At 39.2% G+C, this 14817-nt stretch overlaps 1 protein-coding gene across 5 annotated transcripts in view; it reads left to right on the forward strand.

The window, feature by feature from the left end:
- cadps2 (Ca++-dependent secretion activator 2) overlaps positions 1 to 14817 on the forward strand; it is a 260717-nt gene that overhangs the window by 116286 nt on the left and 129614 nt on the right. For all 5 annotated transcript variants that reach the window (XM_044355543.1, XM_044355538.1, XM_044355541.1 and 2 more), the window contains exons 4-6: positions 2176 to 2256; positions 3071 to 3304; positions 4504 to 4625. In XM_044355543.1, coding sequence (XP_044211478.1) covers positions 2176 to 2256; positions 3071 to 3304; positions 4504 to 4625 — 437 coding nt within the window. The remainder of the gene's footprint in view (positions 1 to 2175; positions 2257 to 3070; positions 3305 to 4503; positions 4626 to 14817) is intronic.

Below are 14817 nucleotides of genomic sequence, written 5' to 3' on the forward strand. Positions count from 1 at the left end.
CCCAGTAAGCAAACCTCGTTCAATTTTCACTCTTTTCTTTCATCTCTTCTTCGAGTCTCGCTGACATCAAGTTTAACAGTCTCAGCTTGGCTGGCTCATCTTCCCGCTCAGTGTGAAGCTCTTAAACAGCACAGCTCAACCCTCTGTGGTGAAGGTGAAACTGCAGCGAGGACGGTGAGTTTTAGAAGACTCAGGACCGCTTCACTTTCACCTCAGAGACTTTTTTTTTCTCTCAATAAATCTGATAAATCACAGATAAAAGACAAGGACACTTGAGCCAGCACACAGCCTTTAAACTCTCTGACCACTCAACATTATGTCATGATCGCTTCTGTGTTTAGTCAGCAAATCTTACACCCAGCAGTCATTAATTGGCAAATTGTTCACTAGAACTGCAACGATTAGTCAATTAATCAATTATTTACCTATTATTAACTATTAAATTGATCACCAACTATTTTGATAATTAATTAATTTGAGTTTTGAGTCATTTTTAAAGAAAAAATGTCTGAATTCTCTGATTCCAGTTTCTTAAATGTGAATATTTTCTTTAGTCTTCTGTGACAGTAAACTGAATATCTTTGGGTTGTGGACTGTTGGTCCAAAAACTAGAAATTTGAGGAGGTCACTGACATTTTATATACCAAACAAGTAATTGATTCATTGAGGAAATACTTGACAGATTCATCAATAGGAAGATAATCATTAGTTGCAGCCCTATTGTACACATATTTGAAGTGACTGTAGCTCAGGTTTAGAGTGCGACAGCCTCAGTTCTTGGTTGGTGGTTTGATTCATGACTCTTATTGTCCACATATCAACGTGAGCTTTGTCAGCAAGACGCAGAAACCTAAATTAAATATGCAGTTGCTTTAAGATGGTGAAGGGTATTTAACCGAGGTTGGCTTAACTAAACAAACTTTGGGTTTACCTCTGTGTTTGTCAGTAACTGGAGTCAGAAAATCTTAATTTGGACCAAAGGAGTGGGGCCTTGGTAAAGCTGAGGCGGGAAGAAGAGGTGAGCAGGTTTAGTAGCCTCAGACATCTATCAAGGCAAACACACTGTAAACATCTGTCACCTCTAGTAAGCACCGAAACTTAGATTTTATGCTAATGAGAGCACTGAATCCATTATAGCACGACAATGTGCTTGCACAGGGAACTAGAAGTTTTGAAGCATGTAGTGTTTATTATTTATTATTTATCATGTTTTTTGTACCCTGTCTGTCGCCCAGTGTCAGCTGAGATCAGCTCCAGCTCCCCTGCTGGTTTCCAGTACTGTGGTCTTCACTGTTTTTTTCATAAGAGCCACACTGGCAGGACACAGTCAATAGGAGGGCCACTTTAATCACAAAACACTAAAATCCACCCGAACCATTAAGTAAATCTATCATCCCAAGACATACAATATGTAATACAGAAGATCAGGCTTAGCTTAATACTGGGATGAGGCATGCATTTCTTTGACTTTCTTCATTTTATATTTGTAGTTTGTTGTTGCAGTCTTTGTGAATTATGCATATTGGCTGCATTATCATAAATAATAGCAGCAATGCGAGCCGCCAGTTAAAACTCAATGACCTGCATGAGGCTCGTGAGCAATGAGTAACACTTTTCTAGACGATAAACGGTATAGAAAATGGATGGATAGATGTTTTTTAAAATACAATATTTTTGAAAAATCTATTTCCGTTTTTATAAACTTTCTTACAACCCCATTTAGATGTCATGTAGAGTTGGGAAAGAATGTCTTAATATCGCTCCAGGCAGCAGAATAATACAAAGGTGAAATGAACCATTGGGACCATGTGACACAGAAGTTGAGGTTGTTCCTATTCACTTCAATGCAGTGAGTCTTCTTTGAGCAGCGTCTAGTAGTCACTGGAGGAACTGCAGCTTTAATTTCAACACACAGTAAACAAACATGATTGAACTTCTCTCCTGTGTTATTTGTTGAGAGGCACTTCCTGTCCTGATGAATTGTTTGAACTCTCCTCTCAGACCCTCAGCTGCTGATTGGTTTATCAATACACAACTGAGCTTCCTTAATGTCCGTCCACTTTTGGAGTAGACCTCTCCTGCTGTATCTCTGTTTCACCTTTTGATTGATTTATTGATTCTTCAGCTGTCTGACAGGTGGACTGATGAAACTCTTCATGCTTTTTTCTTTCTTAGCTGGACAACGTGGACGAGCAGGCGGCTCAGATCCGCAGAGAGCTGGATGGAAGGTTACAACTGGCTGACAAGATCGCCAGGGTGGGAAACTCACACAAAGCACACATTATTATTATTATTTTTATTATTACAGTAGAAACCACTTATAGTCATCAAAAAGCTCAGGACAGAATCATTCCTATACAGATGCTGTTTAAATAATTTGCTTACAGTAATCAAGTAGTCTGCTTACAGTGTTCATTTTGGGTCTTTTCGTACTTGAAAACATACGGAAAAAATTTTAAAACTACAGTAATTCTATTTTCTTTTTACCTTACTCTCATAATACATGTATGATATGTATTTAGCAGCTACAGCACCATTATCAGGCGTTGCGGTGCACCTCCGAAGGGTTGTGCGGAGGTGCAGGGTGTGGGCGTGTTTATTTGTAACCGCCGTGTTGGTGGATGGCCACATTGCACCACCATCCACTGTAGGTTCTTCTGCACACCTGGAAGGGGGGGAGGGGTATTCAGTTAGTAACTATCTGCAACCCCACTGCTAGATGCCACTAAATCCTACACAGTGGTCTTTTAAGAACAGCTAACAGTCTGTCATCTGTTTGTCACAGTGTGCAAGTGTTGAAATAAAACTCTGTATATGTGTTTTTAGTGTTTGTATTCACGGTTTTATGATGGTGAACAAAGTTATAGATGAAACAGATCCTGGAGGTAAACAGTCAAACATCTGAATGAAAAGTGCAGTACAAATTAAATATATTATTATTATTTTTATAGGCAGCTGTTAGCTGCAGATTTTACTTTGTTTTGTTTTTGTAGTTGATTACTTAAAGACATGTTTGTTCATGTGAAGCAGACCTTTGTGTTGATGATGTGACTGAACATCTGTCCTGCAGGAGAGGAGATACCCAAAGTTCGTCTCTGCTGACATGGAGGCTCTTTACGTGGAGGAGCTGCGATCGTCAGTCAACCTGCTGATGGCGAACCTGGAGAGTCTGCCGGTGTCCAAAGGAGGTCCGGACTTCAAACAGAAGCTCAAACGCTCCTCAATGAACAACTCCTTCCTGGACATGGGAGACGAGGGAGACGTCCTGTCCAAGTCTGACGTGGTTTTGTCCTTCACACTAGAGGTGTGTGATTGTAATGTATTGATAACACACCAACAAGATGACTGCTGGAACTGCTCATCTCATTTTACTAGATATTGAAATTAGTAGTCCAGAAAGACGTGCATTGGGCCTTGAGTAGTATTGCCGAAAATTTGCATGATAAGTGATTAAAAAATACATTTGTGGTATTTTCAAACTACAAAGTGTCATCTTTACTTTTTATACACTTTATTTGCAGGTTAACTCAAAAGAAAACAAGAGAGAGCACATTAAAAGTGCAGACACTATTCACATAATACACAATATAACAAAACATCTGCTGTGTGTGGCTTTCTTAACAGCATTAGTTGTATAAAATCTTTTAAATATGAAGGATAAAACAAACACAGTTTTATCCCAAAAACAACCCATCAGGATCGTGGTGGAAGTTGAAGAGCTGCATTTAAAACCTTGTAGTTTAAATCCAACAACACACTAAAAGTTTTATAAATTTGGTTCCTGCTGTTTCTCACAGGAGAACAATCTCAATCAGCACACACTGCTCATCCACTGCTGTCAGCTTGAGCTTCTGCTGTGCTCTGTTTAACAGACAACAGTAGTCGGAGGTCTGATAACTCTGGAGAAGACTGTTTATATAATTTAAGGAGGCAGACGAAACTGCAGGAAGAACTGAATCAGCTGGTCGTCTTTGTCTTCTTTCATCATGTACACACAAGTATTCAGAGCCTTTACTTCCTAATCAAAGTACTAAAACATGAACGTAAAATACTCCATCACAAGGAAAAGTGCTGAAATCAAACCCTTCTTAGGTAAAAGTTCACAAGTTTCATTAGTGAAATCTACTTACAGAATCAAAAATAAAAGTACTCATTCTGCAGAAAAATTATGGAAATATCATTACATATTTTTAGATTGTTAATATTGATGCATGTATAATAATCTTCAACAGTGTTGTACTTTTTCATTATTTTTTGTGTAAAAAAAGTAACTCCACTCAAATAGATGTAGTGGAATAAAAAGCACGATATTCCCTCTGAAATGTAGTAAAATAGAAGCAGCACATAGCAGAAAATGGAAATACTCAAGTCAAGTACAGGTACCTCAAATTATATACTTAAGTGCAGTACTTGAGTAAATGTGCTTCCACCACTCGTGTCATAATCACAGTCAGTGGATTATTATTTGTGTCTGATTGTCTCAACCGTCCTCTGTGTTTTCAGATTGTGATTGTGGAGGTTCAGGGACTGAAGTCAGTGGCTCCAAACCGGATTGTTTACTGCACCATGGAGGTGGACGGAGGAGAGAAGCTGCAGACGGACCAGGCTGAAGCCTCCAGACCACAGTATGTTCTTCTTCTTCTTCTTCTTCTTCTTCTTCCTGCTCTATTCAGAGTGGCTCAGTTTGGTCATGAAGACAGCAGACATTCGTCTTTGTCGTCAAGTCATCCCACAAATTGCATCTGTATCATCTAGTTAACATGGAAACTAACACATGTGTTTTTATGCATAATGAAGTGCAACGTGACATTGGTACCCTAGAAAATACATTTAGATTTAGAGCTGCAATCATTAGTCCATCAATAGAATATTGATCAGCAACTATTTTGATAATTGAATAACCGTTAAAGTCATTTTTCAAGCAAAAACTCCAAACATTCGCTGGTTCAAGGCTCTGAAATGTAAAAATATTTTTCTTTTCTTGCTCATACTTTACTGTAAATTTATTATTTGGGGGTTTAATACTGTTGGTTGGATTAAAAAAAAGATGATGACATCATATTGTGCTCTAGGACACAAGGCTGCTTCTCACTAGTTACATCATCTACCAGGTAAACGAGAGATGACTTATTTTATTTGAATAACTTTTAGAGGCTTGATGAGATAAAATACAACAATTCATAATAAATAAAGCAAAAATTGGAGGAAAGCCTGCAAAAAAAAACAAGTTTTGTGTGTCAACAATATGTTTTTGTTATTCTATATCCTGACTGATCATCTCACGACCCCTTAGATTAATCCAATGACCCCTTGTGGGGGTCCCAACCTCCAGGTTTGGAACCAATACTCTAGGATATTATGACGAGTGTTTTTCACTATTTTATTGACATGCTGATAGTTGTTATATTTATTGTCTTACATTTATTTACCCTGCTGGTAAGTTTGGTGCTTGATCTATTTGATATTAACAGGAAAATGGCTCAACTTTCATCTATTTCTGTGATTGTTTGTCAGTCTGTATAAGTAGCAGCATGTAAATCTTTTATTCCCAAATGTTTCCAGTTGCCAAATATCTCAGTGTTGTGATCACTGTCATTTATTGTCGGTATAGTGTTATTGTGTTGGATGGAGATGTGAGCGTATCTGTAATGAGAACGACACAAACTTTATCCCTGCTTGATCTAATCTGCAGCGTTTCATTAACTCACCGTCATTCAGCGTTTTCTTCCTCTGCTTAAGAAACTGTTAAAAGTCCTCCTGCCTGCTGCTCCTAACAGTTGTTCACCTTAGGAGCTCTCTTAAAGGTGCTTTGTGAGTAACTTTCATCTTTGCCAGGATCTAGTCTTAACTGTAAGAGGAAATTCTTAGAAAACATTGTAATTCTAAGAACTTTCTTAGATCTTCTTCACTGGGAGGAAGCTTTATGAATATGACCCAAATCTGACTAAAAAAATCCTGTAATTTGAATGCAGCCAGAGGCAGTGGAGAACAAGTTTTTAACCTGCATTTAAAGGTCTTTAAAATTGGAGCAAGTCTAATATCCTCTGGAAGTTTGCTCCAGCTCTGTGGTGCACAGTAACTAAATGCTGCTTCTGCATGTTTAGTTTGCACTCTGAGAACAGCTGCAGTGATCCCAAACTGTAATCTGTAATCTGTGTTGGTGTTGAACAGAGTTCAAGTTTCCATTTGATTTAATGGTGCCGCCATAAAAAAAACATTTGGGTTTGAATATTTCCCTCAGTGGAAGCCTCATGATGTTTCAGTGAAGGTTTAGAGATGCAGATTGTTAATACTAGGGATGCATGATAGCCGATATTTTCAACTCATTGTGGCCGATATATGCACGTATTTTTTTCCAGCTGACTGAGGAGACTATTATACATGCAATCATAGATTGTACTAAGTATGATCAAGAAAGACAATATATGAAGGAAGAACTGAGGAAGACTGGAGTTCAGGAGCTCAGCATTAAAACTTTAATGAACCTGCCAAGTGGGAGCAGCAGTAGAGTTTTCATTGAGTTTATTAGACAGACAGGATTAATGTGTAGGAGTGGTACATCCTGTCAGTCGAGGTGTTTCCTATCTCTGCAGCCAAACACAGCAGCTCCTTGACCGACTGTTTCACCCTGACGGTCCCGGTGTTTCCTCCGCAGGCTGCACTTCACTCAGCTGCCTGTCAGACCAGCTGCTTCTTCCCGCTTTAACCTGAATAACAAACCGGGGCTCGGTGCTCCGGTTGGATCCACATAGAGAGCCGGGGCTAACGTTAGCTGAGAGGCTAGCGGAGCGTTAGCAGCAGCATGACCAGAGGGAAGCACAGCCAGCTAGCCTTCTGACGGGCAGCTGAGTGAAGTGCAGCCTGCGGAGGAAACACAGTGGTGGCGGAGGAGAAGGCAACATATCGGCCTCTCATAATCGTCAGAAATGGCTGATGCCGATATTTCATTTTAGAGCTTTTATTGGCCGATACCGATGACGTGCCGATAATATCATGCATCCCTAATTAATACTCAGTTTACAGGAAGCTTCGTGTTTAGAAACCTTCACTCTTTACTCCTGGCTGGATTATCATCTGAGCCTCGGAAGAAGAAATGATCCCACAGACAGTAAAAAGCCTCCTTAACACAATTACCTGAGACTGAACCACAGCTTTGAAATGTAAACAGTATCCTGTGGATCGTAGACAGAAGACGACTCAACTCCACATGTAAAAGATGAAGAGTCGACCCTCAGCTTCCACAAACACCACGGTCAGCCGCCCCGAGCAATGTTTCTCACTCTCCAGTCAGGGCGAGGAGATGAAGCTGTTATGTAACAGTGATGGGAGTCACGCTGCTCTGTTAGTGTCTCCTCAACACACACACACACACACACACACACACACACACACACACACACACACGCTGGTTTATGGAGGAAAACCCAGCTGAGTTCAAAATGCTTTGTTTTCAGTCCTCTGCCCTGTTCAGAGTCCTGAACCAGGAACTGATTCACATCTGGACACCACAGAGAGGGTGTTCTCAGGGTGGTATGACTACAAAAAAAATAGACAGAGGCTGTAAAACTACAACTAAACTTTTCAATGGATGAAAAATGAAGAGACAACATGACTCTTTACCCTGTGTGGGGTAAAAAATGACTCCACACAGGACACACAGTCGTGTACTCAGACTGACTTTTATCTGTTTCTCAGCCGTGCTTTGAAAGTAAATGTGAACATTAACATATTAGCGTCCTAACAGTCCTTTCACAGTAAAAATCATCATGTTAAAGTGCTGATATTTGCATGTTAGCATTGCTTTGAAAATTCACAAAGGCTTCAGGCTCAGCATCGTCACATTTGGATCAAGTTTTATCTCCCTAAGCTCAAAGTACAGCTGAGCTGAAATATAACATGATACCAAATTAAAGGATATGTCTGAAAATGTCTTATATTTTTCATATCGACAACAAATCTCATGTTTGGATCCAAACCATCAATGAACTGATCTACTAACAAGTATTGTGTGTGTATCAAAGCTGATATATCTGATTAAAAACACGTCAGTGAGTCACAGCGCTGCACTGGGTCACATGTTCCTTCATCATGAAGAGTTTAGTCACATTAGTTTGTTTAGAAACGGCTCTAAAGACTAATAACAGTGATAAGACGTCACTGAGCATGTGCAGGAACACGGTTCTGTTTACAGCTTCGCTAGCTAGATGTGCTACTTTTTGTCCTGACTTTGTACCACATGATAGATTTCTCAAAGAACTTCAGAATAAAGTCCAGATGTTACAGCTGGTGAAGCTGTAAACAGAACCGTGTTCCTGCACATGCTCAGTGACGTCTTATCACTGTTATTAGTTTGTTTCTAAACAATCTAACATGACCAAACTCTTCATGATGAAGGATCATGTGACCCAGTGCAGCGATGTGACTCACTGATGTGTTTTTAATCAGATATATCAGCTTTGATACAAACACGATACTTGTTAGTAGATCAGTTCATTGTTGGTTTGGATCCAAACATTTGTTGACAAGAAGAAAAATATAGAAAATTGCAGCCTGATCCTTTAAAAAAAGGCATCATATGTGACATAATCACACTGTTACACCTTTGAAATAAAGAAACATTTGACCTTTGACTTCAGGAAAGATTATTTCCACCATATCTGATTATTGGTTCTCCTCCAGGCTGCTCCTGAGAAGCAGAAAGACGGTGTGAACAGATTTATTTTCACCTGCTGGAACATGCTCTTCATGTCCAGTGTAAAATAAAAACGTCTATTTCTTTTTCTTTGTGTGACATCTCATCGTGCCGGCGACTGATCAGCACTCAGGGCTGAATGTTCTGGGGTGATAGTCGCTGGTTGTTCGCTGCCCTGCGGTCGGCGGGGGTCCGTACGGTAATGAGGCTGCCCTTTCACATGCCCCGGCTGCCGGTGGAGAGGTTTCTTCTTCTCTCTTCTTCTTTTTTTTTTTATTTTTTGAAAGTCTCTCCACCTGCTAAGACTCACCATACAGAGCCAATTAGACGTGAGCACCGACACCTGACGACCTCGCCGGTCGACAGGGGGGATCCTGCGGTGTAACCCGGCTTTACCGCGGCTCCTGTCACCTTCGCTGTAATTAGCCCCGCAGCACACTTTCACATCCCTCATCTTCGATAACACAACCAAACGCCTAATGACATTGTAGTTAACTATAATTACATGGACAACATGATTAGCTGTGATTACACCCGTCGTCCAATTGCTCTGATGATTCCTGCGGTCGTAGCGTAACAGCTCTTTAATCACTGGGGGACTTTTTCATTAGTAATACCCTTAATTATTCAGGAATGTCAAACGTGTGATTCACTTAAAGGACCGTACCACTGTTTATTATACACTCCACATAACTGTTTTCAAATCAGTTTTTTTTTAAAATTCCTTCCAGGCTTGAATGAATTCCTCCTGTACATGATGAAAATGAACTTACAGAGACACAGAAGGTTTATGAATTTAAAAACCATCTAAATAAAGTTTGCTTATTCATTTTCTTGCTCTTGCATCGGCTTCGCTGCAGGGCTTCACACACACACAAAACTAATTTACTTTCTTCCAGAGAATCATGTGGGGGGGAAAATAACGTGGGTTTCTCTTTCAAATGTGACCCTCGGGGGGGGAGGAACCGATTTTCAAAATGAAAGCACAAACAAAATGTATAAATGATGCAGCGATGCGCCTCAGAGACAAACACTAACTGATAATGCAAGTCAGTGAATCAACAGGGGAGACGTTTTACTCACATTCACACTCAACAGATTATGTACTAGAAATAAGCAGCAGCTTCTCATAAATCCATTCAGTTTGTGTGTGAAGTCTTAACTTGTTTCAAACAAGTGATTTACTAAATCAGGTTTTACTATTAAGGGACGTCTCAGCTGCTAAAGACTTATTAATGTGTAAATCAGTCGCCTACGTAAACAGGAAGTTATAGCAGCATCAGAAGCTGCAGGGCTGCAATTAATTTTCATTAATGACTACTCTGTCAATTATTTTCTTGATTAATTGATTAGTTGTTTGGTCCAGAAAATGTCAGAAAATGGTGAAAAATGTTTCCCAAAGTTCAAGATGACGTCTTCAGATGTCTTGTTTTGTCCACAACTCAAAAATAAAGAAAGAAAACCAGAAAATATTCACATTTAAAAAGCTGGAATCAGAGACTTCGGACAGTTTTTTTCTTTAAAAAATGACTCAGAACAATTAATTGATTATCAAAATAGTTGGCGATTAATTGAATAGTTGGCAACTAATCTATTAATTGACTATCAAGCTGTAACATAACCTCCAAAGTTAAAAGTATTAGATGTAACTGAGGATCCTTTTTTAAATGCAGGTCTGACTTCATTTTATTTATATAATTATTCAGTCCTGTGCAAAAGTTTTAGACACTAAAAGTAAAGTGAGGATATTTTCAACAATAATGCCATAAATAGTTTTTATTGATCAGTTAACTTGATCCAGAGTCGAGTAAACAGCAGAAACTTAAAGTAAATCAATATTTGGTCTTTCAAACAGCAGCAGTTCTCCTCAGTGTTTCAGGTTCTCGGCAGGTCGGTTGTTCCTGCATCTTGGAGAAGTCGCCACAGTTCTTCTTCTTCTATTGTGGATTTCGGCGTCTCAGCTGCTTCTGTCTCTTCATGTTAATCCCAGACTGACTCCATGATGTTGACATCAGAGACCATCTGTTGCAGAAGATAGATCTTTATGACTCTGGTTGGATGTTCATGCTACAGATGATCAGACGCCTCCATGATGCTGCTGCATTATGAAGAAGAATCTAAACATCTAAAACTTTTGCACAATACTGTATGTGAGTCAGTGATACTCATGAAATATACAGTATGCAACTTAAGCAACGTTACTAAGTGATTTAGTCTGATGTTAATGGTGTAACAGTTTGTAATTTTAGGTGTTATTTTGTTAAATGTGATTAAATTCTCTACAGTTTACAAAATTATTGAACAAAACTAATGTTTTAATTTAGTTAACACTTACGTCTCAGTATGTACGTTACGAGTGTGCAAACGCTGATATCTCATGTTGAGAATTTTATATTTCATTATTATCACAACTGAAACAATTAGATGATTAATCAATTAATTCATTTGTCAGTTAATTGATAATAAAATAAATGTTTTTGGGTTTCAAATGTGAGAATTTGTTGCTTTTCTTGGTCTTATATGTTGTTGTTTCGACTGTTTTTTTTGCGCCGCTAACGAAGCTCCACTAATTCAGTGAGGAACACATTTTTACTTCCTGTAAGTTCTTCACAATAAAAGTCTCCCATTAGTCAGTCATTTAAAAGCTTTTAATTTGAAGCAGCAAAGCAGGAAATGTTTGGTTTGCATTGATGATAAAGTTACACAACTCTGATACGTAAAGCTGGCCAATCAGAACAGAGTGGGCTCATCGGGAGGCGGGGCCTTAAAGAGACAGGAACTAAAACGGAGAGTAAGAGAAACCGTGTTTTGAGGTATGAGATAAATAATCATCAGAGCTGCTCTAGTGGAGTCCAAAAATAAACATTTAGAGCTGAAATGAGCATAATAGGTCCTCTTTAAAGCTTTTTTTTTAAATTTATAACATCAGAAAGCAAATATATATTTCTCTTTTGGTGAGTCAACAGGTAAACAAGGCTAAATAGCCTAAAACCAATAAAAGTTAACATGGTAAAACAAGAATAATAAATAATCAATGAACTGAATATAAGTTTTGCACACAGTGAATGTTCAGCTGACACGCCGAGCAGACTTTCAGCACCATGACTGCATCTTCCACAGAGAAGCTTTTTTATTGCAGGTTATTCTCCTTCTCTGCTCTATTTATAATCTAATTATGACTTGATGTAGTTGTCAGATCACACACTACTACAACAAATGTCGTTGCCTAGCAACTTAGAATATTTAAACATAAACCACATGGAAATAAATGCATTTCATATACGGGTGAATTTTGGCGGTTACAGGTATAAATGTTTTTAATCTGCATTCGTCTTCGCTATTTTGAACAATAGAGGGCGCTACAATAGTTCAGGAAAAGACAAAGACTGGAGGACATGAATATTTTATTAAAACATAGTAACATACAATTGAAAAACTGCCACAGGTGTTAAACTCTGTTGTCTGTTGTGGTGAAACCACAGACTGTATAAAAATATGGACGTAGTTACCGTGACGTCACCCGTTGGTTTCTGAAGAGCGGTTTTGAAGCTCAAAGTGAGCCGCTCCGGCCGTCGCCATCTTGGCAGTGCGTGACGCTGTCTAACTCCCAGCCAATCAAAAATGGGCAAAGAGGCGGGGCCGAATGGCTGAAACAAGCCACCTAGCGGCTGGCGGACCTGTCACTCAAAGCAGCCATGTCCTTCATTATGCAGAACTTTATGGCTTAATAAAATTTAAACGGGTGAGTTATAAAAAAATTCACCCCGTACAGTTGTCATGAAAGAGGAAATTAGCTACAGAGACCAAAACCGTTGTTTGTACCAGGCTGTAAACATGTTTATTTCTGCTGTAAAGTTGGACATTTTAACATGGGGGTCTATGAGGATTGACTCACTTTCGGAGCCTCAAGTGGTCATTCAAGGAACTGCAGTTTTTAGCTTCATTTTACAGCCGCTTGGGTGAAATTGTAACGGACATAACAGTGACTTTGTTTTCAGTCCTGATTCACACCAACGAAAGCAAATAACAGCAGTAATTTCACCTTTAAATCTGTCCTACAGGATGTTTTCTCCACCGTCTGGTTTTAATGTTTTTAATGTTCAATGTCAAGTTTCCAAAACCAGACAAAACCGTAATAACAACCATCATCATGGTGTCACATTAAAACACTCTCTCAGGTCAGTTAACGCTCGAGGTCAAAGCTGTTTGTATCTGTGTTACTTCTGCTCCGATGTCTGTGCTCCGTCTTATAGATCTGATGTCTGTGAATACTTAAAAAATACTGTGTGTGTGTGTGTGTGTGTGTTTGTGTGTGTGTGTGTGTGTGTGTGTGTGTGTGTGTGTGTGTGTGAAGTGAACACACCTTCCTGCACAATGTTGCCTTGGAAACTGGGGGAAACTGAATATGGAGCTCAGCTTTGCTTCTCGCCCTCGACAAGTGAAGGGGTCACTTGTCATCTGCGTGACACGCACACACACACAAACACATACACACACACACATGCACACACACACACACACACACACACACACACACACACACACACACACACTCAGAATGACAGTTTTGACATAAAGGCATGTAATGACCTGAGTGAGACTCTCAGTGTGAATAATGGTCGTGTCTCCATCATCCTCAGCATAAGGCTTCACTCTGCTCCATTAGAGTCTGTGTGAGATGAACAATAAGTGATTGTTGATAACAGCCGACACTGATGGGACTGTTTACTGCCTCTGGATCTGTGACTAAGACCTGATGTGATGTTATTACAGGAAACGGCAAAGTTTGCCGGGTGACCTTTGGGTGAAGTTAACTTTTGCAGAACGAGATGTCTGAACAATTGCAATTAAGAGTGAGAATGTCTCCTCCTGTGGGGGGTTTTTGGAGCCTGCAGATGTTTAAATGTGAACTGGTTTGGGATGTACAGTGTTATCTATGCAGTAGCTACACTGAAACAGAAACGATGTGTCGTACTCAGATTCATATGTGAAGACTCGCTGATTGGTGGGCTCACAAATCCTGAGTGAATCTCACCATGTGGAAAAGCTTGACAGATGGGATATATACAGTATGTTGGACCAGTCAACAAACACCATCTCCTAAAACAACTTAAAACTAGAGGTACATCTCAAGTCTCTTTATTTTATGTCTCCTCGCTCCTCGCCTGAACCAAAAGTTGTTCCTGATGCGCCATCACTGCAGTTTCATGCAGTGATGTATCAGTGGAGACAGATTACAGATTCAATTTAAGTGTATCATTCCTAAGTTTTATGTTTTATTTATATATTCATCATAGTTAAAAATCTGTTAATTGTCGGTCTGATCAACAAAAGAACCATAAACAACTTTCTTCATTTATAAGAAAGATTTGTTTTTCATGATGTTATTTCCTCCATTAAAGTGTTTCTTGCTGACAGACAGACTCTTCCTGACTTTAATTTGATCCATAATAACAGTTCAACACATTTATATATCATTTATTATCATTTCCATTCAGTCACATGTGAGGCTGAAAATTCCTGAAACATTTAGCTAAATACATATTTGCCAGCGTTCAGAAGACACCCTGATCATATTCTGGGTTATTGAATAATGAATTCACAATCAGGATTATCAAAAAATACAGATGCAAATAATCAATAAATAGTATAAACGCATTCTGTCAGTAGAAATGGTTCCTGTGCATCTGAGCAGGACACAGTATAAATGCAGAATGCAGGTTTTTATTTAGGTGTTTGTTAAACAGGTAACAGGCTGCAGAGAGGAAACAGCTGCTCTAGCGGTGATAACTGTGAACCTTTATCAGTATTAACTCAGTGCACACGTGTGCAGACACAAACTCCATCAGAAGTTTCTACAGCTGTTAAAGCCGACTGACAGCTGATCCAGCTGTGATCAGAAACGGACGTCGCTTCACATGACGCTTCAGAGGAGAGGACGTCTCATGTCTCTGAAAACAAATGTCCTCGTCTCCTCTCCTCGCTGGGTTTTCTTGCGTCTCTCCTACTTCATTTGAACTTTAAATGAGCCACGAGACTTTGACCTACAAATCTTGAATTTACATGTTTTTTCTATCTTTTATTGTTTTTGAGATATTAGAGTGTGAGTTTTAAAGTCTTTTCTT

The sequence above is a fragment of the Thunnus albacares genome, chromosome 7 (assembly GCF_914725855.1).
Source record: "Thunnus albacares chromosome 7, fThuAlb1.1, whole genome shotgun sequence".
NCBI classification, from domain to species: Eukaryota; Metazoa; Chordata; class Actinopteri; order Scombriformes; family Scombridae; genus Thunnus; species Thunnus albacares.